General features: G+C 49.3%; 2 protein-coding genes across 3 annotated transcripts in view; both read right to left on the bottom strand.

The window, feature by feature from the left end:
- Window positions 1-26,830, bottom strand: part of LOC125949223 (uncharacterized) — a 203,986-nt gene that overhangs the window by 23,748 nt on the left and 153,408 nt on the right. The gene's annotated exons all lie outside the window — the stretch shown is intronic.
- LOC125949407 (motor neuron and pancreas homeobox protein 1-like) lies at window positions 7,034-26,545 on the bottom strand. The gene is made up of 2 exons (XM_049676399.1): window positions 25,691-26,545; window positions 7,034-12,683 (listed from the first exon to the last, which is right to left on the bottom strand). Exons 1-2 carry the CDS (start codon window positions 26,211-26,213, stop codon window positions 12,490-12,492), a joined length of 717 nt encoding a protein of 238 aa, XP_049532356.1. The 5' UTR covers window positions 26,214-26,545; the 3' UTR covers window positions 7,034-12,489.

Genomic DNA, 26,830 nt, shown 5'->3' with positions numbered 1-26,830 from the left:
AGTTTGTTTTGCATACTGTAGATCAGAAATAAAATCTAATAGTTCTTAGGGAGCTAATGATCAGTCTTCATTCAAAAAAATCGTCTCTGTGAATTTTTGTTACCATTTCAGTTTTCTTCTATAGAGATAACACTCTAACGGAGAAGGGCTCGTTCTACGTTGGTAATGATTGTGTTTACATTTCCTTTCCCAATTGCCTGGAGTAAGTGTGTGCCAAATGCCCAAATCATATTGGGACTTGCATCTGCTTGCTGTAACATTTAATACTAGCACGTTACAGTGAATCCTTCTGTTACATCCACGGCACTGCCATCAAGCGGAACTGCAACATGTCGGAATCGTAATTGTCTTTGGTCAATAGAAGACGATACAACTTCAACTCGCCATAATGCCAGAGGTCAAGTCAACCAATGAAACCACATCGTGAAAAGGGAAAAGGCCAACAAGCGTGGCTGGATTGTAATATCGTTACGCATTCGCGGTCGACGACAGAACATGGTGTCGCACACTTCACTGTTGCAGCTGAGCCCTCGGCTATCGATCGATCGTATTGTTCACGCGGACGTTTTCCAAGGATGCAAACACAACAAGGTGGCACATGTTTTGGACACATCCGTCCGTGACATCCGTTCGCCACGGAGGACGCGTCCGCGAGAACGTCGAAACCGAGGTCAACATAATCTCGCCTGTGTGTGTGTGTGCATCACACCTGTGGGGCTCTCCCATGAGACCGGACACCGATGTTTCAGCCCAGCATCTGCAGGAGCAGCAGCAGTAGCATGATCCCAACCAACTTTCAACTAATAATCTCGAACTGGAATTGACTGTATGGTGAGTGCCAGACCGTACCGTCGGGGACGATATGTTCTGTGGCTAACGCCATCAACCATGTCCAGTCACACACACACATACACACCAGGTTCTGAGAACCTGCCCTCGTCGAAGGGTCGGAGAACGTGCGGCTGGTGCTGATGAGCATTATTTATGATAATGGGTTGGAGGTTGAGCGACCAAACCGAAGCTGTCTTGCGAACTGGTATGCTCCCCGGTGTGCTTGTAACTCTGTGGTGTGTATGCTCTGGTGTGTTCTTGTCAGAGGAAGCCGGCGAGGAAAACCACTCGGTTGCATCGATGGTAGCGCATGTCAACCGATGTGCTTTTGATGATGGCAAATCTGCATGCTACCAGACCAGGACACAAGGCAGAGGCACACACACACACACGCACACAGGGCAGAGATTTAATGGTCTTTGCGTATTGCGCACATCGTTCGAACCAGACGGCGACTGTTGGGGATGCTTCTCAATCCGAGGTTTGCTTATTGCAAGCTTACACCAAAGGACGTCTCAGTAGGCTGCTGAAGGTACCATTCCTCTGGAAGGATCTCTGATGCGAAGTAGGCGATAGAAGGGAATTGGTCGTTGGCAGAGGTGGCAATGGCGCTCGAACATGTTGGAAATTATCAAAACCTTTCTCTTGCTTTTCTAGAATCTACCCTTAGAGCTATTTATAAGGATTAACATTATAATAAGAGGATTTATTAGGTCCTAAGCTCGAGCTCATAAATTATTGTTGCAAATACGCTTTGTTTTTAAATAAAGTACATTTCACAACCAAAATATGTACTCGGTTTTATGAACGCATATATGCTCGAATGTTGATCACAGGAACACAAACGTTCCTCTACAAATCCACAGAAAAGGTTCCCCGCCGTATTACACAAACCTCGTGCCTCGTCGTGTGTAAAGTCAAAACAAATGTTTAGCCAACAGAGTGTGTGGCACGATCCCTTAGATCCTTTGGTCGTCCCGTCCCGACGTCATGCTTTAAAGGGCGGTAGCCGTCCGCTTCAAAGACCCTCGATACGGAACAAGAGTATAGCGAAAAAAAAATTGCACCAAACGCGAGCTAAACACTGCCGCCAGAACCAAACGCCCAAAAGCAATTATTTACGACCGGATTTCAGTAAACGCGAACCAAACGCGGTCGCGCTACCGACCAACCGACCGAGCGCAAAACCATGATCCAAGGGCGTTCAGCACCACAAAAGCAAAAACAAAACAAAAAAAACTTATGCAAAACGTTCCACTCGAGCAGTGGGGTTGGGGTGGGGCGTGCTGTGATGGGCGTGAAAGCACATGCACTACCACATATACACCCTCTCTCGCTCTGTCTCTCTGTGTAGTGATAAGCAGCTTCAACACACAGCTTCCGTTTTTTCTTCCCTTTGATCAGTTTGGTATGAGAGGGAAGAGGCAACGAGCAAGGGAGCCCTTTATGCGAAATATGCGAATCAGCAACAACGACGATGGCAGCAAGCGTTGCGCCTCCATGCAACCCCCACACAAACCCATAAGCCGTGGCCACACGGGGCGAAAACTCTAGCGCAAACGAAAAAATTAATGCCAAAACGTTTACGCTTGCCGTTTACATGCTGTCAAACGATTATTGGTCCGTGGAGCGTAAAACCTAGCGTAAAAGCTTTTTGCAAACGGTAGGGCTCACAATATGTTCTTTTTGTGGTTTACATCGACAGTGAGTGATCATTGCTAGTGTATTCAATCCTTTTCTTCAAAAAAACGATTTTAATTTCCTCAACCCGGCCATGTAAACATATCGAAGCGCAAAAGTTTTGGCATTAATTTTTTCGTTTGCGCTAGAGTTTTCGCCCCGTGTGGCCACGGCTATATACACAACAAACCCATGGTGAGCATAAGTCAACAGAGCCCCAAGCCAATGTAAGCTACCCCACCCCTCTTCCCCTACACCGCACGGTTTGTTGGCTTTCACGATTGCGCGCCTGTATTCTATTGCCGAGGACGCCAGAACGAAACGCAAGGAAAGTATGTGGGAAGGCGGGTTGGACGGGCATGTAGTAATGGAATGTTGAGAATGTTTCATTTAGCACTTTTGCACCCACAATTTGCGCCCGTCCCAGCACAACCCATGCCATGCTGCCAGCGGATCAGTCGCGGGTTGACTGAGATTTCGACAAAAGCTACATTTGTCGCGATTCCAAGGAACACTTCCACCAAACGGTTTCGGTCGCGTATCGCGACACCACAGCATGGCTTGGGGGGGTGCAGAGTCGTGAGGTTGATGCTAGGGCGTAAGAAGAATTCATCGGACGGTAAAACACACAGATATTGTGGAATGGAATCTCCGTTTGTGGCATGAAACAACACAACACACCAACAGTTTCTGTCTCTCGCGGACTCTTTCTGCGATGCTGCATATGCTACTATCGCACAGAAAGGACGATCGTGGAGTGCAGCACAGCGGAAGAAACAAATTGTATGTAAATTACAATGTTACACGCTTATTCGGGCTTCGTTGGTTTGTTTGAGGGGGGGTTTAGCATTGCTGCTCCAAAACTACCTAAAGCTCTCTTGTTAGCAGCGGTCTGTGTGTGTAAAGGCGGAGGAGCAGCACGCAGACTCTCCGACTCAAGTTCGATCGATCGCCGTATTTGGTACTCAATAATCTGCGGCTGGAGTGGATGTAGCTTTGGCATCCACTCTTTGGAGGGATTTGTGGAGAAAGTATAGCTACTTCACAAAGGATTTTTATCCAGAGAGAGACAGAGAAACCGTTCTTCATTGCAGAAGAAGTTAACTCTTATCAATGAAGGAAAGAAATAAACCATTTCTATGGTGAAGCATTTGCAAGTCGTTGTGTGTGTGTTTTCAACAGTCTTAGCTTAAGTTCGCAAAATTGAATAGTAGTTTATAATCCCGATGACAACAACGTAGCGAATAAAATATCAAATGCAGACCGATGGGGGAAATGCTAGCGCTGACCTCATCATCAAGTTACCGATGAGTAACTGTTGCTAAGCGATTCGTTGAACTGGGTGGGCTAATTCGACTAACATCACGTTTCTAATGTCAAACATATGATGCTTCATCTCATGTGCTGAAAAGTTTCACCCAAAACCATCCAACCAACGATCAAACCTTCGGGGTGACCTTTTCTTTCGCTTCCTTTTCATAGCCGCATTTCGCAAAAGACATCCAGCTGCACATGTCATGTCGCGTTGTTACAGTTTATTGATTGTTTATCTCGCGAATACGGGGAGAAGATTCACTGAAACGTGTTTCACATGCCAATGCTCTGCCTTCGGTATGAAGGGAATCCGGGAGGAGCATGTTTCCTTCCCCAAAGTCCTTTTTGGTGCTGCAATTTTCCTGCCACCCTGTGGTAGCTTCATTTAATTCGGGAAATAACAACACCGTTCCAGTGAAAACAAAAACACATAATTCAATCGATTGTTTACCATAAAGGATTGAACAATTAATGATGATCTCTCGGTTGGCTTCAGGCGCGGCGTCAGAACAGAATCGAAATCCCTTTTTGCAAGACCATTTCGCGTCCAACTTTCGTCCGCACACAGTGCACACCAATGGCCATGCTAAACACTTGCACCATCGGTTGCGAATGGAGCCATTATCAGAGGGTACTGCTGCTGCTGCTGCAGTTCTGCCTGCGGCGACGCATTGAAAGGCGCCTCAAGACACGCTGCTGGCTGGCTGGCTGGCTGGCTGATGGTGACACGAGGCAGCCTTGTCCAGTCGCCAATGGCGGTCGCTCCCCCCTCAGTTCTCCGGTGTAATTTATTCGTTTCTGTCAGTGTTTGCCATTTGGAGTTAAAAGTTATGGCGCCGCAACTGCCACCAAACCGAAACCGTGTTGTGTGGTGCGCAAGTTTGCACATTGCCAATCCGACGACGACGCGGCAGGTTCGCCGCCCTACCCCTGGCCTAGCATAAAAGCCTCTCACCAGCGACACACATACACAGGACATCGGCATCGGTAGATGAATAAGGCAAAACCTCCAAGAAATCTCGCCAGTCGCTCTGAATCGATTACATAATTGTGCATCGCGCACAGCACCCGGGAGGACGCCGGGACGACGGTGACGCTACACGATACGAATGCAGCTCCTCGCGCGCTTTCGTTCGCACCAGTCCGATCCGAACGATCGATCTAAATCAGGTTTCTTGTGACTGTTTTTTTTTTTGCTGCAAGGGGTTCAGGGTTCGATGCTGGGCTGGAATCGCCCGAGGGCTGCTGTTCGGGCTTTCATATGATCCGTTCGCCACCGCTTACTATGATATCTTGCACCGCTATATCATAAACGCGCGGCAAGGTAGCAAAACAACATCAACACACACAAAAAAAAACGAAACCGAAACCGAAAAGGAACGCCAATGAGACCTTGGAAGGAGTGTGCCGAGCCGAGCACATTAACGGTGACATTCGGCGGCTGCAGCAGCAGCAGCAGCAGCAGGAGAGAGGACCACAAGAAGTTCATCGCGAAGCGTTTAGATTCATTTGCTTAATCCGGCAATAAATCCAATCGCGATTGGCTGTCAGATTAGGGCTGGCTGGGCAGCGATATTGGCAGCAGCAGCAGCAGCAGACACAGCACCGCATGGCGCAGAGTGTCCACGAGTGTTGTGTCCGGTTTGAACGATCCCTATCACAACACTGGCGCGAGCGCGCGCGTGCGCGCGTGTGTGTCATTATGTTCTTGGCGGGACGCGGGGTTTTGACTTTTTAATTTATTAATTTGGCATCCGCTGACCGAACGACCGGCCGGTCGGCCGCCCGGTCGACCATGATCATCGCGTGTCGCGAGACATTCAACGGACGATCACAGTGTGCAGAAGGTGAGCGTTTGTTTCACATTTTTCATCGTTCGTAAGGATGCTTGCGCGAAAGGTGTGTGTGCGCGCGGTTCTCGGGAGGGTAAATCAATACGTAGCCCAAAGGCATCGACGAGAAGCACCTTGAAGACCACATTATGGTGTATGTGTGTTTGTGTGTGTCTGACGGTCCCTCCAGCAGCAGCAGCAGCAGCAGCTAAGCTATGTGGCAGGTCGCAAGAGAGTGGTCGCATAATTTATAAGCCACCGGGCGCGTGTGGTTTTGACATTACAAACTTCCATCGCAATCGCACCTTTTGCAACAGCAACTGAACTGGCCCCCAACCAAACGATCGATCGGTCGGGATCAGGTGAGGTGAAGCAAGCGAACGTAAACCCTGATCAGGACCAGGGCCCCTTGGAAATTATGGAGGAAAACAAACATTCCGAAGATTTATGACAAATCAACTCGGGCGCCTCGAAAATAATCGAATCGGATGAAGACGACGACGGACAAAGCGTGTGCAGCCGGGTGACGAGGGGAAGGGAGAAGAAGGTGGGGTGGCTTCATTAATCAACTGCACACGGCCACTGGTGGCGGCGGATGTGGCGGCGGCTGCGGTGCCTTTCGTTCCACAAACCGAAAACACCGTCGGTTGATCGGTTTGAGTAATTTATCGTGATTTAGCTAGTTCGCTCGATGCACATCACATGCGGCGGTCGTCGGGGCAGCAGAGATCATGCGATTTACGATTTGGAGTAATGGAGATTAATTTCGCCACGATCGGATCGGTCGGCAGCCGCAGTGAGTAGAGGGAGACAGGGAGAGGTAATTATGGAAAACTAATTCACTCCTCACTCTCAACATTTTGTTTGTTTTTGGGTAATTTGAGTCAAAACAAAAAAAAATAATGGTCAGGGGCGCGTTGGTTTTGCGGTTGTTAGAACTGCAGCTATCAATTTCAAATTAAAAAAAAATAGAATGACTGTGAGATGAGTGATGGACGATGAAATGGAATTATAATTCCGATTGACAGGTATCGAGTTGCAATTCATTGGCGAGATCGATCAATCAATAAGAGATGTTCTGTTTTGCTTACATGTTTTCCAGCAATAGCTAACCTTATCAGTAATACCGCGTTAAATCTTAAGAAAAATGGAAGACAATAAGTAAGATAGCGTGGCGTGTTGTACATGACTCTGTGTCGTTGAAGACTTTGAAGAGGTCATTGAAAAGGTAAGGCTGTTGCTTGTTATTCCACCCATACTTTTGATCACTTTGAAGTTTTGTACACTTTCTCTGTACATAATTTAAACTACCTAGTTCTGGCATAGAACTACCTAGTTCTGGCAAATCTTTATCATGTTCATTATACTTTTCCCCTTTTTATCATGAATCATAATTAAAATCAGCTTATAGTCGCAGTCATCACAACAAACAAGATTTCTTCAGAATGTTGTCAAAAATTAAAAAAAAAACTTAATATAACATGTTTACGATACACTGGTATTCATTAACCAACTAAAGACATCTAACAAACTTTATCTATATAGTTTTTTAGCCAATATTATTCGGCACCGATTTATAATAAGCATTTAACACCTTTGTTCATGGACGCTTCCAAGAATGGCTTGACGTCTAATTATTTTAAAAAAAGCGTCACCTAAGATTTTCCATGTAACATTTGGAACACCCCATTAACCCCATTAGTTGAACATCGCATTAACAAAATGATGCCTTCTTTGATTGAATCCTCAAAAAAACTCCCCAAAAACCGACAGAGAATATAAACAAATTTAATCAATATTGCAAATCCTTGAACACCAGAACACCCGCGTGCTATCCTGTTACGCCATTATTCATCAGTAAAACGGACAATTTCACGGTCTCGCGAGGTCTCACAGCAGTTGAATTATGCAATCCCGGGTAAAGTATTTAGAAGAGTTAATTAAACATAATCCGCTTTAGAGCTTCTGCACCGTCGATTTGATTTTCCCAAAAATCATGCCCACAGCATCCCTCATCATGCTGTGCTAAAGTTATGATGACGACTGTCGCGAGCGCGCTGGTAAAAGCGCGACAATCATGCTCAAACACAAGCACGTACACACACACGCGCACACGTACACGTTGGAGTGTCTGTTGTTGTCATCTGCCGTATCGGTCCGTAATCCCCTGGGAGCCAGCAGGCACCGCTAAAGCGTGTGGCCCGGAGAGCTGTGGATCCAGATGAAAAGCCGCTGGCATACACCGCACCGGCGACGCTTAAGCTCGCTAAACCGTGGACAAACACTTGTGCTTGCCTGTTTACCCCGACACCCCGTGGCCATTCGTACACCGTGGAGTGATTGGTGGGTAGAGCGGTCGGGGCTTTCGACGTTGTAGCCGCGACGGAATACGGAACTCATCGCTGGCTGGCTGGTTGGCTGGCTGGCTGGTGCATGTGTTTGGCAATCGCTTTGGCACTCTTTTATGTAATTTTGTCACCGCCACACCGCGGACCACACCGCGACATCCGACGGTATCCGAGCGGTTGGTTGGATGGCGCTTTCTCTCTCTTTTTCTCACACCTTATCTCGCGAGGCGCGTTCGTTCGCTCGTGCCTCAATAATCCATCGACTGGTGCCTGCCGTCGCTTAAGCCCAACACTTGCAGTCCCCCCACCAGAAAGAGGCCTCCTCGCTGAAAGCACGTGAAAGTGTGCATTTGACTTTTCAGACCCCCTTTTTCTCCGCTTTTCGGGATTGATCCATCGGTCCGCTGCGGCGCAGGTGATTACGCGATCGTGATCGTCGACCCACCATCTCGGCGCATGCTGGCTGGCTGCTGCTGTGCCCTGTGCTGCGGCCTTCAACCTCGCAATGAAGCGACAGTCCGCGACTTCGTCAGGACGCGGCTGTCAACGTGACATTTCGACCGGCAGGCAATAGGCAACGATGCATCGAATCGAGGAGAAAAGGGAGTCTCCTCGTTTTCCCAAAAACAAAAGACCCGAAATGGCGCGTAGCAGCGCGCTACTTTCGCACGCGGTCTTGCCAAAAGCTTGGCCTCACGCTCTTCATCACCTCTTTCTCTTCCTTACAGGTGGTTATGTAAATTGCACAAAGAGAAAAGTACATAAATTAAATGAGCAAACAAGTTTGAAGCGATCCTCACCGGGGATTGGAACCGTTCCCATGGAGCGATGGCGTAAGCAAGATAGGTGGAGCTCGCTCTGTTTCGTTGTCTTCGTCGTGGTCGTCGTCGCCTCAGCGGCTGACACTGTTACTGCTACTGTGTACTGTTAGCTATCGAGCAAGGTAAGTAACGACGGGATTAGCTTACTCTACCTCAAACACAAGATACACCATCTCATATTGGGCGCGCGCTAAGTCTTAAGTGAACTCTTTGATGCAGCTAAACCTCCCCCTTGGCCTTCCACCAAAGGGTTGGTGAATGGGACGATATTTTCCATTTTAATGCTTTGTTTGTCATCCAATCAATCCTACTTTATCGCGCGAACTAGAAAACCAGATTTCTGCCGTATGCTCGAGTGGTGGTGCGCCACAGCGACATGCCACAAGACACCACGACGACGTTGTTATGCAACGTATCGCCGCCTATTCGAAATACCGTTCGCGTACAGCAAAGGGAACGAAAATGTCACATCCATGTAGGCTTCGGGCTTGGGTCTCGTTCAACTCAAGTTCGCTCACCGAAGAGTTCGGCACGCTTTTGAACCACTTTTGGACAATTACATTTCGAAGGAGAAACGAAGGAATGTTGATTACCAACCGGGCGCAATCATCCGATCCAACCGCCGAACCAACCAACCAACCAACCAATCAATCAATCATTCGTAAGCGTGAGCTGGCTAATTGTTAAATGCAAGCTAATTGCTGTCTCGACCGTGTTTCAGGAGTCCGTGTGAGAGGACTGCAGTCATCATGATTACTTTGCAGCAGCACAGCTCACTTATCGGAGATAAAATTGAAAATTGAGCGTCCCTACCGTCCCAAACCGAACCGAACCGAAACGATGAGTTAAGATGCCCCTGAGGGATGGTGGGACTACATCGAAAAGGTGCCAACTAATTTGCATCGATCATCTTGACACCCATCTTCCCCGGTGCCTGAAAACGGAGGGAAAAAAAATGAGCAGCACAGCCAGTATCGCGTCGCTTGGGCTTCAGCGAAAACCCCTCTCTCCACCCCTGCGCCTACTTACGCTTGATTACCTTTCACCGGCGAGCGCGCGCGTCGAATCCTGTCTTAAAAGGCAATTTAGCATGAACGAATGCGGAACACACAAAACGGCCCATCGAGAAACACAACCCATCTTGGGGTGGTTCGGAGTCCGGTTCCATGACGAAAGCAGCCTCGTTTGCTCAAATTTGTCAAACACAAGCAGCAGCAGCAGCAGCCGCCGCAGCAGTCCCCTCGAGGTAGGAAAAACCGGAACTTGGATCCCGGGGCTACAGGCACCACACCGTTGGCGATGGACGACCCGCATAAAGGGTGGCAAATCAATCTGTTTATTACCTTAGGTGGTTGGCCTGGCAACCAAACGAAAGCTGCTGCACACGCGTTTGTGCTTGTGTGCAGCAAGAAGGTGCGCAGCCGAAACAACAGCCGAGCCCGGGACAAAAAGTGCGCCCAACTGTGGTCAAATATGTTGTCGTCGATGTGTAACCCCGTGTCTTCGTTTCGTCGCCGGAACACAACGACCCCGTTGGTGATGGTGATGGTGGTGATGATGATGATGATGATGATAAAAAATATATATATATAAATGGCCGTACCAGGGAATAAAAAAGGAGCGAAGAAAAGACTATACAACACATCAACTTGTAGCCGTGGCGCGTGAAATTGGCTAAATTGAAAATGCATGTAATGAGCATTGCTTGCTGTTGCTGCTGCTGCCAGTGCCTGCTGCAGTGGCTGCGGTGTAGAGCGGCAGCGGCTGCTCGGATCGCACACCGGCGTAGTGATGGTGTGCAACAGCATATCGTAAGCGCAAGGTCCGCGCGCATCACTGAACACTCGCCACAGCCCGCCGAAGGAATCGGTGGCGGCGCACGAAGCGCAAGGAGCGGGGACCCATCGCCAGTCAACCACACCATGGCGACCTCCGCCGTTTCCTGTATCTTTACGGCTTTTGCCTTTACGGGCACCCTCTCTCACCGTGTTCCTCTACCGTCTCCTACCCGGTGCATTGGTGGCGCGAGCGAACGTCATCGTCGGTGCACTTGAGATGCAGCAGCAGCAGCAGCAGCAGCAGTGTTGTGCTTGTTCGCTGAACACTGCCAACGCTTTCCTTTCGGCCAGGTCAGGCAGAACCTAGAGCGTGTACAGTGCAGCAGCTAGTGCGCTGCTGCTGCAACCCTGCACCGTACTTTCTCTTCCCATAACCACCTGCACCAGAAGAGACGCCTGGCCTGGCATGGGCTGGCAAGCAACGCTGTGGCGCATTCGTTCGAGTGTAGATCTCCCCGATCACCGTGTCTCACCATCACACAGCTATGTGTCCTTCCCATTGCCTCCTCTGCCTCTGTTTTTCCTTCCTTTCGAAGTCACTTCTTTTTTATGGAGCATAATAATAACGATAATACAAGCAATGGTAATAATAATGCCAGCCCGCTCACCGCTGTAATGATAATAATATTCCACTGCAATAAAGCGAAACGCCAATCCGCACCGGACGGCCAGAGCGACCGGGGCGGTAGGTTGGTTGTGAAGAGGCTGGAGAGGATGGTTTGCAGCAGATTCTGGTTTTTGATTCTGGCGCCTACAGGCACAACAGCCGACCACCACTAGCCGTAAGGTTGACGGTGAGAAGCGTCTAGAAGTGCTTGGAGCGATTCTCAGAATAGACTTGTCGTCGTCGTCGTTGCCTAGCCAAGAGCTACGTCGTCTGTCTGCTTATTCGAAGAAAGGCCGCGGCGTAAAGCTGTAAAGTTGCACACATTAGAAGAATACACTAAACGATTCTTGACACTCTATCGAGATTACAACATCATTTGTACCCGCTACGGAGAGTGAGAAGTAGTGTATGCAAAGTAAGTGGCATGCGGTTCAGATTCATCACTGAATGAAGCCAAGCAATGAACACAACACAGTTTCGCCATTACACTGATGCATTATAATTTTCCATAATCGGTTGTAAAGTATCTTTCTATTAGCGTGACTGCCCGGTAGCCCCGCTACCATTGATCGAAAGCAATCGTTCGTTATTGATTCACCGAACATTCAGATAAGGTCCGGGTAACAAAAGCGATCGTAAAGCTTGCCCATTAGACAGGTTACATTCATCTCCTGATTTTACGTAACCCCCGCAGTGAGCAACACGTAACATACGATATTTCATGCGGCAAACATTAAGGAACGGACTCCCCTCCCCGTTGAAGTCACTACAATTTAGCGAACTCTTGAGGCCATCTTATCGCTGCACTAGGAGCGAGGGCATCGAGAGTGGTATTCAATTCAGGCAGGAGCTTAGCAAGATCATCTCCGGTGCTCCCGTTGCGATTTACGCTACACGCCTTTGCCACGACCTCTTGCCATGGAGGCCTCCCCTCCTGTAGCTGAACGCGTGCTCGCTGCCCGAAAGGATTGGCCCTCGTCATAATGATGGCGGAGTTGTGAAAGTAGTTTTCGAATTAATCATAGCTTGGAAGCTAGAAAACAAGAAGAAGAAGAAGGAAGGAATAGTATAAGGTAGAAGAGGAAAAACAAAATACCGCCACGCCGACTATCCCGTAGGCCTACCGTACTACCGTAGTCCCCCTCCGAACCTTCCCACCATTCCCATAAGCTTCTCAGCAGCAGTCGCTACAACATGGAAAGAGACTTTTCTCTCGTCTTAGTCGACGAAGAAAAAGCGAACCGTTGTGGTGGTGGTCGAGTTGATAAAGTTGATTTGTTGCGTCGCGTCTAATGAGGCATCCTGAGGCCTGTGCCGTAGCGCAATCGGCCATCGGCCGCACACCGGGGCGCGGTGGTGGTTGCCACCGCATCTCGTAGATGATGATGATAATACTCGCGCATGATGCTTACCTACGGGGAGAAACAGGAGAAAGCAAATACAAACATCGTCATAATTAGTAATGGTCATTAATTGGGGGAAGTAAATTTATTATGGCAACAGGATGGGAGGCCCTGGCCCCGTGGTCGTGGCTCTGGCCGTGGCCGGGGGTCCTGATTGTCGGATTTGATTAGCTTTTGGTAGGAATGCGGCGTTCTCCGCCTGCTTCGTTTGATGATGTATTTGATGATACGTTACTCAAAGGATTGCAAATTGAAAACAAGGTAGAAAAGAAAGAGTTCCTCTCGAAGATGAAAACGTAACGACGGATTGAAAAGACATGTCCACCACCATCCGTGGTGTAGTTATCCTGCTGCTGCTGGCAGTTTTCGCACAAACGATCGGGGCCAAAACGGGGGCTTGTCACACTAATTTACCGTAAAAGAAATGTTTCCCGCAACTGCAATGAATCTTCACCACTTCACGAAGAGTACGTACGTCTCTCGGGACCCGGTGGGGAATTCCTTCGGAAATAAATTTCATTCCGCACACATCCGCGTCTCAGTCCAAAAGACATCTGCATCCGCGACCGCATCGTTCTCGCGCCACAGTTTACGATACGCTTCCGATGGGAACGCGAAACCCGGTCCGGAATGGCGAAACGATTTCCACCTGTTCACATAATTTTCCCAAACCAAACGCGATCTGCGCGCCAAGGGGGAATGGCAAAACGGAACGAAGCAGAACGATAAAACAGAACCACTGCCAGGGTGGTGGAGGCATTCGCGGACCGGCGAGCCTGTGCTGATCTGTTGCTGTTGATCAAATCGCGAGAGTTCCACAAAACGAGCTGAATCAATCACACATACACACACGAATGGACGGACGGTTGGCCGGCCGGCCGGACGATCTGATCCGGTCGACTTTGGTCGTTTGACGTGATCGTGAACAGTTCGTTTTCCGCCCGGTGACCGTCGCCACACCGGCCAGAACCTTGAGAACCGAGAAGCATTTTCCCATCGCCCCAAAACAAGCGAACAACAACCAAGTATCATCATCAGCATCATCATCGTCGTCATCGAACTGTAGTAGGACAGAGGGACAGCGAAACAGCGAGACAGCGAGATGTGGATTGATGTAGCCGAGCCGATTAGAATCGGTTACGGGCAGCCGACTGGCCGGCCGGCCATGGCATGCCGAGCAATCGGGAGAACAACCGAGAGAACATGGCCGCGGAGCGGAAGCGGCGGAAACAGAGACGGACTAGTGGGAAGCTAAACAAACGACCGTCGTTTCGTGTGGCATTGCGCCGTGCGATCACGCTTCTGGGATTTTCAGGAATCAGGGCTGGAAAATTGCTCGCGAGCTCTCTCGCGAAAACCCGTGGCCCCCTTCCTACTCCTCTTCCTGTGTGCCATGGGGAATCGTGGTCGTGAACGAACCTCACAAACCACAAATCAAACCAATCACTACAAGGGGCGCACAAACGCCACCACGCCGCCACCGAGAGTTAGCATCGGAGGAAACAAGGAGAAGATAGCACACAAGGGATGGAAAGGGAAGGAGGGAAGGAAGCAAAAGGCAACTGGCCACTGGCGTAGGATGAGGCACACAGAACTGATTAGCTTGCGCTTTCTGGTACGCTCTTTCTCTCTCTCTCTGTGGTAGGCTTGCTACGATCTCTTAACTATAAGGTTGTTTTATATGTAATTGCGTTTTTTCATACAGATGAAAATCACCAATTTTTCAGTTAATAATACAGTTTTTTTTATCCTTTTGACATTTATTAGTTGCATGATTTCGTTTATCATTGAGTGTGTGTGGTGTCACTTTCCATATGAAGTCCCAACGTGACCCTTTTTGACATATTTTACTTTATTACTTTTAGAGAAGAAACACTTCGTTCTCGCTAAAAAATCACTCAAAGATGAACAAATTTCAAACAAGTCAAGATCGAATGCATTTGATCTTGACGAAAGCTAAGCATTAATCGAGACACATCATCATATAACAGGGCATTGAGTTGATGAAAGATTAAACATATCAACAAGAATAGGCAGAAGTCATATAAAGAGTGTTATTAGCTCGTGAAACAACTCGATATTCCGATGCCATATTCATTCCGTAATGAAACAAGTTCGCTTAACAAGGCACTTAATGACAGTGATTTGTTTTCCATTTTACAAAATTCGATCCATTTTTGAACAAACCATCACAGATATTGAAATATTGCAGCAAATAATCATAGATGCCATTTGTTTCGATTTGTGTAGAACTTCTTGCATGGTAAAATTTTTAAGGAACTTCGTTCAGAGTGTTTAGAAGATTTATATCCGGCGAATCATGAAGATGCCAGAAAGAAGTCAAAGGTCCAGAGAACAAAATGACATAAATATCATAGATTTACCTTGACTGTAAGTATTTGAAAAACGTCATTTAGTCTTAGTTTAAAAAACACAATTACTTGTGAAACAACCTAATAACATGCTACAATGGGTTGGTCCGCAGATCCGGCCGGCCGCAGTTCGGTCTCGTCTCGTCCTTCATTCGATTCCAATTCGCAGCCGGAACACCAAAACAGACAACGCCTACGGGGGCCTACAGCCACCGGTCTCTGCCGACTGATGATCGGTCGCAGGTGAAATACATCCAAATACGTGTTCTCACTGTCGTCGCAGAACGCGACTTGGGCGGAAAGAATAAATCGTAATTCGAGTTTCACAACGACGCAAAGTTGACTCTCCCTGTCTGTCTGTCTATCGGTCTCGTGTTGGTGGTAGCGGTGGTCAGCGAAACGATCGATTCACACGAATGAAATTGCCGTTGCATTTTGGGTCTTTTTCGGGAACAAACATCCACAAACACACACACACACAAGCGCGATCATGTGGCAGGTGTATTTTCTAATGGTCTTCCTCCCGGACACCGCCAGACGAAAAAAAGGCACCCGGCAGTCAATTTTATGCTGCGGTTCGTGATTTTTCGGCCTGATTCCCTTTTCGTTCCGGTCAGCACCACCAGCCAGTATGCTGCTGCTGATGCTGCTGCGGCTCCCGTTCGCTGGTACGTCGCCAACGGCGCGACTGATAAAGTGACCACAAATTATAGCCCTTTTAATTTGCCCATCGAGGTGCAAAGGAAGGAAGAACGGAATGGACTACTCCCGGGGGAAGGAACGCCACAGCGCCGTGTGCACAACAAATCATGCCAAATGACTCTCGAGCAGATGGTTCGCTGCGTTGTGTGTGGTTAAAGAGTAGTATTTAGGGCACACCAAAAAGGAAGGCATTCATTTTTGCAGTGGTTTGATTCTCGGTTTAAGTCGCATTGGCCACTGACTGACGGGACGACTGACGGCGGCCATAATTGCCGATACGCACCACAGATGCCGCGCGTATCTTTTGTGGTCGTCTCCAGAAGCCGCCTTTTTCGTTAATTTCCGCGGCTTTGGAAGGGATTTTCGACCTCGGAGCAGAGCGGATGATGATCCACCAAATCTTACACTCCGATCACACACAAACACACAATTGATTCACACAATCGTAGCTGGCCCAAAGAGGGAGCAGCGCGCCACTCGCCAGAGCATTGAGACGATTGAACACATCTCATTACCTAATCGAAAGTTTTTACGGTAATTGAAGGAGCAGTACTTTGCTGAGGGAAAATCCTTCTCCCGCGGTAGTCGCCAGCCACCGAAGAGAAGCAGAGAAGCAGACAGAAATGCCGTCGTCGCCGCCGCCGCCTCTGATGGTGATTATGCTGGATTTCGTTTTTCGTTTTCCCAGACACACCAGCCTGCTTGGTCAAGCTGTTCTTCTTCCGTGCGAAAAGGTAGCACCCGCCGAATCGACCGAGCAAGCGCGACCGAGCGAAGAGTGAATTAAATTAAAAGCTATCCCGGGCCACCAGGTAGGCCACACCAGGCACGCCAGGGCGGCAGGTGGAAAAGCGGATGGCAGAAAAAGTGCTTGCTTAATTAAACCGAAATGAAGTACCGTCCACCAGCACCCAATTGCGCTCTGCGCCGGGCGGTTAGGGCCACCGACAGGCAGGGAAGAGTGTGCCAAACCCGGGAAGTGACCTCTTCCCCTCTCGGGGGAGTAGTGTCGACGCTCACACAGCTGATGATCCCGCCGGTGCCAGCCCTTCGTCCAGGGAACGTACTGACCAGGGGGGCTGTGGGGTCTTGTGTAGGGCCATCTGTTTTGTGGCGGCGTCGCTTTCAAGTCCGAAGCGAATGCCATCAATTATCCCTGCACTCGTACACCTCCGGTGGCCAGAAGCCCCCACAAGGAGTAACAATGGACAGCAGTAAACGCAGCGAGAGCGAAAGAGAGAGCGAGGAATCTTTAATAGGATCATTTTTAATGCATAAAAAGAATAATTGTTGAACGTTTTCAAAAGTTTTAGAATTCACGAAAAGGACTCGTTTTCTGCTTTTCCAAATGCTTTCCACTTCACAAAGTACGCATCGACCGTGGGCCGGCCTCCCGGTACACGGTCGGACTCCGTAGGCGACGGATCAATCAGGAAAGTTCGCTTCAAATTGAGTTGTAAGCAATAAAAGCGCTGTAGCGCCGCTGAGTAGGAAAGGAGGACTAATTAAGCTTCTGCGCTTCACTTCCTCAGCCTACTGTGCTGGAGGAGATCTTCGGACCTTCAGGATCTTCGACTTGGTAACCATAAAAGTCGGACGCTAATCTGGCTACTGCGACGAACGAAGAAGGTTTCGACTGGCGACTGCCGACTACTGTGTGTGTATGTTTGTGTCGCCATCGCCACAAGGACAAGCCACCAATTAGTCGGTCGGCCACCTTCTACGCGGTTATATAGACGGGAATGGTGGCCGTGGTTGTTTCTCAGCAAAACGACACGGCGCACGCCACTGGAGTGGTTTGTGTGGATGATCGAAGATAAAATAAAATATACGCCCAGCATCCTTCACTCCGCTGGTCCTGGTTAGCGAAAGCTGTTGTGCTCGACATTCAAGCATCAAGTGTTCATTCATCAAGGCCTCCTAAGAAGACAAACCTAAAGACCACAGCATCTTCTGGAGCAATAATCTTAAATCCACTGGAGTGCTTTATGCGGTGCTGATTGTCTGTTCCTGTGCAGATTTTCCAAAACTTATCAATCCATCTCCGGGGAGGTTCAGCTCGAGCTTGTTGGCCACGATGATAATTGAGACGAATAATTACCGAACCACCGCGTATTCCCAGGATATCGCTCTCTTCCTTTCCCGCTTTTTTATCGGCAAACCGCACACACAAAAATCAACCACCACCACCACCAGTTTAAATCCGTTACGAGATTAGCCGTGGCCACACGGAGCGAAAATTTGCGCGCAAATTTGCACATTAATGCCAAAATGTTTTCGCTTCGTGTGGCAGGCGTAAAACCCCGAAAATTTATGCCGAAATGTCAAACGTATTGTTTTCATCTGTGTTTTGGCCGCTGAAGTTGATTTCCGAATAAATTTTGCAGTTTTTAACGATTTTGTTGCTGTTGCTGTTATATTTATATTAAAAATGCAAAAACAATACGAAAAGAACCTACATTTTCGTAAATAAAGTGTTCGATAGCGTCAAGGGTTCAGCGAAAAAGTCCGCGGACGTATAAAAGTTTGACAGCGTGTAAGGGTTAAGCGAAACCGTTTTGGCATTAATTTTTTCGTTTGCGCTAGAGTTTTCGCCCCGTGTGGCCACGGCTATTCGCTTAAGCACGATTCTCGATCACCATATATATACTCGGGCCCCGCCGCCGCGTGCGATGTTTCCGGAATGAGAAGAACCAAGGCATGGGGGCTTTGGTGGTTGGTTCCCAGGCAATGAGACATCGGAGCGAAAAGCAAGCGAAGAGCGAAAAGCACTCAATCAAACGAATCCGTTTGGCGCACACACACACAGACCACGGGCCCAAAACCATGGCGATCCTTGTGCGGCGAAATCTAGTGCGTAATTACTTTGGCTGCTTAATGGGTTGATCGAATTATTTGATTAATTTTAGGCTGCTGCTTCTGTGCTCCGTTCCGTGTTCCGCTGTTCTGCTGGAAGCATCCGTTCTGCGACCATCAGAGGTCGTCGGAGGAGGGGGAGGAATGAGAAATGATGTGTTCTGAAGCGTTAGCGCCGTACCATTTAGCGCTTTTGCGCGATTAGGTGATGTGGAATGGAGGGGTTGGAAATGGAGGCAGATTTAATTTGGAAAGCATTAAACCACTTGCTACTGCTTTGCGTGAGAATAGATCGGATCGGAGCGGGCATAGCAAGCCTGGCAGATCACTCGCCGTAGAAGAGATAAATCCCAACTTCACAATCCGGTTTATTCAAATCAGTTAATTGGTTTAAAGCGAGCGTTCAATGGCCTGCCACACATACACACACAAACACCAACGAAAGGATGGATGATGATTAGACGCTACAACAACTGTTCAAATGTAGCGAAACAACCGTAATGACCGCGGGACCTTGGTTTGGAGGGCAAAGTTTGCGTTGCGACATATTCGATTGGTTGTCATGGTGGCTACGTAGCGCATGCTTTACCACAAACCATGGAGGATTAAATCTAATTAAGGCACGCACGCTCGCATGCTCACACACACACACACACACACACACACATGCGCGCGTGTAAACGCAATTAAATTAACAACATCGTCAGATTGACTTCAGCTTGCAGACCGCATCTCCGTCCGTGGTCAGTGCACGCGCCTGCTGTTGACATCCTCCCCTAAGTAGTTAGAGTTGTCCTCTCCGTAGTCCACACATTCCTGCCAGTCTGATGCCCGTGTCCCTTCGTCTGACAGCAGATTTACGACTCGATGATGACGAAGATGAGGATGTGCGTTCGAGTGTCTCAGTGACAGTAGATGCCGCCAGAGCCAGAGCCTGCCACACACGATAACGCTCCGTGTCGAAGCGGCGTGTGACAGAGCCAACCAACCAGCTCGACGCTGACGTTGACATCATAATAATATTAATACGGAGCAAGGGTGGCTGCGTGCGTGTTGGCGGAGCAACGTGAGCGGAATCACTCATGACTAATGCAGCGGCCTGCTGGCTGGCTGCTACTGATTGAGTGAAGTGAGCTCACTTCATCAGGAGGAAGAGCAGGCTATGATCAAAAGAAATCGAGATAAATTCCGATCAATCGATCGGATCGGCTGACGTTGTTGGATGCGCCCGGTTCTACACCATCACATCCTTTCGTGGAGGTACAGGGCTCTGTAGGAGTCCGATCACAGAGGAATGTAATAAGTGTGCGGCGAATGTGGAATGTGAATCTCGTCCTCGTCGTCGTCGTTGTTGTCGTCGTCGTCGTCATCGTTGTCGTTTACTCATTCCTCTTGTTCTCCGCTGGCCACAAGAATGTTCCTTAGGTTGTGGCTCAAGCGAGTAGCTCAAGGGTACAATGCCAAAGAGGTTCGTTACTTCCTCTTCCATAATGCCATTGGTATGTAAGTGAGGATTCGAGTAAATACTATGCTGCATCTATGCTGAGCTATTATCTGAAAGCCATCCAGCATTTCAGAATGGGATGTTCAAGCTTGTCCAGAAGTTCATACCGGGAGCAATTACCTTTGATGCCTTGCGGTGCAGAGAGGATTGTTTGATTGATTTCATTCACCAAACCTCACACACACGCACACACCGATTGTAATCCCATCCCATAATGAAGCAATCGGCGGTCGACGATGATCACCGTCATCACCATTATGCGGTGGATGAGGGACGACGGAACGATGCATAGAGTGGGGATCGTCTTCATAACGCAACCGCGATACCCCCGGCTTCGATTTTGAACTCCCCCCGGTAGCTCAAGCAATGTGAAGAAGCCAAGCCAGCCGAGGAGGGGGTGGTAGCGTGAACCCGGTTTCTTCGACTCCTCAGGCGGCCTCCTCCCTTTCTGTACGCGATGCGCGATGATGATCATGGTCGATAATCACGGCGATGATGGTTGATGGTCAGTTAATTGGTGATTTTCTTACGATTAATCTCTCAACTTTCCTGCCTCCTGCAAACCAGTCGGCCGCAGCGGCAGAGGCCAGAAATCGCTCCATCGGGTGACCAGGGAGAAGGAAAAAAAGGGGGGGGGGGGTTATGCGTGTTGCTTCGTGTCTTTTCTCTTTTGCCCCTCCTTGCTCGGTCACGCACGCGACCACCATCAGATGCTGCTGCTGCTGCTGCTGCTGCTGGTGGTGCAGAGAGATCGGACGGCCGCAGGATTATGATGGCTCGTGAAAGTTGGCTAATTTGTTTATAAGTATGATTAAACGGTATCCCCACCTCCGGTGGCCGTCGCTAACGCTAATCTTTTGTTTGTGTTGTGTCTAACGAGGGATCCTCCCCCTCTTCGGCAGGAGGTTGGTTGATTGCGTAAGAAACAGTTTGGAATTCCCTTCTAATCCACGTTCCATACCAGATTCCAGTTGTTGAGGATGACGTAGAGAAGGAAGCTCCAAAAAGAATGCACCACTACCACGCTCTGGAGTCGAGGACGGAGTCCGAACAATGGAGGTTATGTTTGAAATGCAACTAATGTGTCAACGTGAACTCAAAATTTGACATTCCTCATTTGACATGGAGATGTCCTCATGGTTGGCTAATCCCAATCATGGTTGGCTCTTACTATGGTTTTCCCAAACTGAAACTCGCCTCAAAACACAGTAATCTGTGATCCGAGGAGTGACGAACTTGCCGGAAGCAAGTACACCAGCTGGATAACTTAATTTGGTCATGTCATTTGTTGTGTTACCGTGTCGTAGCTTGTTGTTCGCTCTGCAATTACTACTACTACTACTACTACTAGTAGAGGGAAGCAGCAGTACTAAGCGTGCTACAGTGTATACTACTTCATGCGACCGAAACATGGCTTAGCACGCCGCGGATGGTCACATGCTAGCAGGTACGGACCACACCACCAGAGGCCTGCCGCCGTATGCAAGTTAGAACGTAAACAACTCGAACGCGCGTACGCGTTTGTAGTACGGGCGCGATGGGGCGTTACGGCGCAACTACCTATTTACCCTTGAAAGCCCCGAACACAAGCACTTCCAACAAGCGCTGCTGCTGCTGCTGGTGTCGAAGGGTCGAAGAGCAGAAAATGAAGCAAACAACAACCCCACGACGACTACGATGACGACGACATCGACGACGACTACGCCGACGACGTCGTAAACAACAAGACTTCTGCTTCCTCTTTTTGTTCCCCTCGAGAATAGTGGTGCGCTTGCTTCCATCTAAAAGGGAATTCCCAAACAGCAATGACAGCAGCAATCGCAGCAACCTCTGAATGCAACTGCGTTATGTAGAAGTGGATCTCCTTGACGTTTGAGAGACGGTCTGGAAGGAGACCACACACACACACACACACCCACACTCGGGGCTTTGGGGGGCTACAGTTAACGGAATTGTGAAATCTAACGCCCAGAAACACTGCCGACGGTGGTTAGCGATCCGGTGATAATTGTTTCAAATTAAATTTCGCGGCATCTTACGGACCACCGCTGACAGCGATGCGAAATGCTGATTGACATGCTCAAGATGCATGGTCACAACAGCATGCTCTCAACACATGCTAAATGGCGTCACGCACGTGCTTGCCCTGTTTTTTTGGCAAAAAACAAAACCCAAAATTCCCCCCCGCAGTATTACCTTTAAATCTGGACGATCGTGTGGACTGGATTAGAGGATAATGTTGTGAAATGGGGTACTTTGCTGTCAATCGACTTTCTGCCGCTCGCCGGTGCTAATGATAACAGCTTGACGAACTCGACGAATAAACGACACTGGCTTCACACTAGGCTCCACTTTCAATAGTTTAACAATGCTTCGGGGGGACGCTCAAGTGGTTCTTATCACACTTCTCTTACTTCTTCTTCGCCCCATGGCAGTTGGTTCTGTCTGGTACTGCTAAATACACAGCGCGCTCTTGAACTTGGCGTGACACGGTGGACGCACACACACGATACGACACGACACTCGAGAGTGCGATCACTCCGCGCGCGCGACTACTGACTGACTGACTGACTGACTGACTGACTGGCTGAGGGACACTGAGGGATCGCGGGATCGGTCTCGGATGTTCTGTGCCGTGTGCGAGATTGTTTTCCAACTTTAGCACACTACTAACGGGCGTGCGCTTGTGCCACAGTGACTAAGTAGCGCCCGGGCAGTTCGCGAGCACACACATCAAAACCCGACGACGACGACGACGTGGTGGTTACTGCTATCAAGCCGTCGTCATCGACTGCTGCTGCTACTGCTACTACTGTTGTACTGCCGGAGGATGGGGCGTCGGTACGCAGCGAATAAGTGCAGTTTGCGACCCAAGACTCAATGCTGGATGACTCATTCGCTCGAGCCAGAATTTCATCATCCACCATTTGCGACAGAGCGAGAGAGAGAGAGCACGCGAATGCGGGTGTTCGCTCGCGTCAATGCGTCCATAATCGCATTCATAAGCGGCGTGTTCTATAGCGAGGGTGAAGCATGATGACTAAGAGCCACTAGGCACAAAGTGGCGAGAAAGTTCGCGGCAAGTGGCACCTGTGGCAGCACTTCGCGCCACTCCAAGCTGTGCACAGTAAAAACTGCAGAAGCCTGTCACTGCCGGTCGGTGCACGAATCCGAGCGGCTAGTACAGCACCAACTGCATGGGGATTATCGGAAAACATGCGGCAGCGGGTGTACTACGCCCGTTCCCTGACTGTAGCAATACTCACAGTTGATTTTCCAAGAAAATTGAACAGAAAAACCAAACATCTCCCACCAGGCATGGAGACGGGATGCATGACACGTGCGTTTGGTAGCGCTATTAGCTTCGTTTTTTTGGTATTGCCCGTAGCTTCGCGAACCAATGTCGAAGGTGTGGGTTTGTTTGTCCAGCTGTAGTTTTCACACATTTGCCGAAAAAAAGAAGCACACTCCTTTGGGTGCACGGGCCACACATCGGAAAGGAGAAAGTTAATATTTGAAATTCATACACACACACACATTCCCATTCCGCCGAACCAACAAACGACGTTCAATCTACAGGATGGTTCTTGTATCAACGGGAAAAACCTGGATCTGCGCATCGGCTACTACGTTTGCTACACTTTTATTAGGTAGTGTGTGTGTGTGTGTATGCGCGGCGCAGGTCCGGGCCTTATCGTTTGTGTATCGCTTTTGACTACCGACATCTGTTGCACAAGGTCAGCTCGTGGTCAAACTCAGCAGATGATGAGTCATTGTCGGATTTTTGGCGCCACTGCCTGGCGCTGGCTGATGCGATAAGATTAGCATCGTAATGTGAGTAACAAGAATCGGAGACAGGACGAGATTTGAGAAATCGAAGAAGGCGATGTTTGCTCTTCACTCGCGCAACGGTTCAACCTCCAATTAGTAGCTATAAAGGATATCTAATGCCATTCGTTTTAAGGTATCTTTGCAAAGGAGTTTTGGCGTTCGGTTGACCAGTTTTCCATAAGATATGGGACTATTGGGAGGCATTTTCAAAGCGCCATCCTGCCATCCATCCTGGACTGGGCGGCCAGATGCTCCTGCTGCAGTAAAGGCTCCTCCTGAATGCCTATTCTCTTCGGTGAGAAGAAGCAAAGAGGATAGCAAATTGGAAAAGTTACAAAACCGCGCACGACGTCGAAAGCACAGGAAGCACCCCGGGATAGGGTGAGCAATGAAGAGGAACACTTGTGGACATCTGGACCACACAAGTTGTGCAGTCACCACCACCACTGCGAATCGCTGCGAACCACCGAATCGTAAGTCAATTTCATTCGTGACCTACCGTTTCGCTTCTTGTCGGTCGTCGGTGTGTCTACAACGCCGCCGAGAACTTTCCGTTTCAGGACACGTCCCACCGACGGAGGGTGGGCATTTATGATTGGATCCGACTCTTTAGAGTCCTGCGCGGCGGTGCTGGAAATTGAACGCGTTCAGTTCAACCACAATCGATTTAGGAGGAGGTAGATGCCATGCTAGGTTCCGCCGGCAGCCATTTCTGGCGAGCCAGAAACCGAGAAGAAGAGAAAGTTCTGCGCGATCATTTCATTCGTTTAACTATCGTCGCCGTGGCACGATGGCACGTTTGCCATCATGATTGTTTGACTGCATTGTTTTTCTATTTCCAATTATCCTCTGGCCAGAGCTTTACCGAAATTGTTTCTCCTGGCGCTTTCAGTCCAGCACCAGCCCTGTGTGTGTGCGCTTGGTGTGTCCGTTTAGAACCTAGACGACGAACTTTTGACAAGCGCGCGCTCAGCAATAATTCATACTTTACGTCCTTTCGTTGGCCCTCAACGGGTGGTAAGGGGAGTGAGCCTTAAGTTGTTACCGCCGTTTGTTTGTGGTTCGGAAGTCGGAATCGGAAAGCGGTTACGGTCCATCGCGTGCAAAGTCCCCCGCTCCCAAACCGGGGAGCTGGTGGTGCGAGGCGCGCAAGGCAATTAATTTTCGCACGGACGAAGGTGTGAAGTGGTTGGTTGGTGTCTGCCCGGGCGGTTGAGCAGAAATAAATAAAACATTCCTCTAGTTGGACGACGACGACAACGATGCTGTGCCGATTTGCCGAGAGAGGACACTTCGTTCTGGGAAACTCAAAGGTCGACGAGTCGAATGAATCTCGCCGCCGCCGGATCATACGCACACGGTACGGCCACCACGTCGTCCCGTTGAAGGAAAAGTTGTCGAAAGCGAGAGGTCAAAAGGGAAAGCTCGGAGCTTTAACTACGTGGCAAAGTAATGAAATCATCTTTTGCCGACAGAAAAAGGGATTCATTACGAAAGTTACGGACCGTGGATTTACGCGAGACCTTAAAATCATTTCATTATTATTACACCTAGAGGGCACTCCTGGATGAGCAATCCAGGATCAAAGGGGATCCAGAACCGGAGACTCCAGAACAGAAAGACTTTCTTGCGGAACTTTTGAACCGGAAAGGAACAAGTTTAAGAACCTCAACCACACCTACCCGGATATATCCCGGAGCTCGGATGTTGCAAAAGTCTCGCAGAATACCATCATCGTGCTGCTATCTTACCTCGTAGAAGATGCGCCGCCAGAACCACATCCCGTAGGTGCGGCGGTAGTAGCTGCAGGGCCGAGAACGAGTCCACCCCTGGACCGACCAGCTTGCCGCCAGGCACCAGCTTGCCAGCACCGGCTGCTGCGGCCGCTGCCGCTGCCGCCGTCACCAGCGGATGGTGATGATGGCCGTACGGATAGTGGTGATGGTGGTACGGTGGTTGGCCTTTCGCAGGTTTCAGCTCGCTCGCGGCCCGGACATCGAGCTTCATCTCGGTCTCTTTGCCATCCCTCGACGAACTGCTGCTGCTGCTGGTGGTTGTCGAGGATTTGGTGGCGGTTGTGGCCGTGTTGCCCGGGACCGTTTTCATCGTCGAAGAGGTGGTGCTGGTGGTGCTGGTTGTTGTTGTTGCTGTGGTGTTGCTCGCTGTTATCGAGACTGATGGCCGGTGCTGTAGTGATGATCTTCGGCCCTGACAACCATGTTTAGTGTGATCGTGTTCCGTTCCACTGTGGTTGCACTGTTTGCATTGTTTCATGATAGTTCGCGGGGGGGTAAATGGTAAATGGAAGGTGTTTCCGCTGCTTTTTAGGCGTAGGTTTCGCCTCGATCGTCGTGGGTTTCCACCGTGGATAAAGCACTCTTGTATCTCGCCTGTTTGTTGTATACAGGTGTAGGTGTCTCAAAGCTTCGCTTCGTTCTCAGGTCCTGCAGAGGGTAATCTCATTACCCCGAATCCTGAGGTCCTAGGGGATTCCTATTCCGCGTGCTAGTCCCAACCAGGGCTACAACACACACAAACACACAAGTTTTTAATGCACGATCGGTTTTGTCGTTCCGACAGATGCGCGAAAGGCTGCCAATAGGGGCTCTCTCACTCTCTTTCTCTCTCTCTGCCTCCGGCCAATAATATATATCCACCGCAACCCGGGGGATTTCTCAACAACACGGTGCACGGAGACCGGGCACTAACAAAACCTGGGCGCTGCTCAAACTCAACGGGAGTAGTGCAACAATAACGTAACAAAACACGAACCACTCACGCGATGGTCACGTGAATGTGGTCTCAACAACAGCAACAGTGATGGACTTCCGTGTGGACGTGGACTCTCGTGGTGCTATCGGATCACAACAACCGATCGGCGGCCACGTACG

This window comes from Anopheles darlingi, chromosome 2 (assembly GCF_943734745.1).
Source record: "Anopheles darlingi chromosome 2, idAnoDarlMG_H_01, whole genome shotgun sequence".
Lineage (NCBI taxonomy): Eukaryota > Metazoa > Arthropoda > Insecta > Diptera > Culicidae > Anopheles > Anopheles darlingi.
The sequence above is the reverse complement of the archived record's forward strand: the minus strand, read 5'-3'. Positions and strand labels throughout refer to the sequence as shown.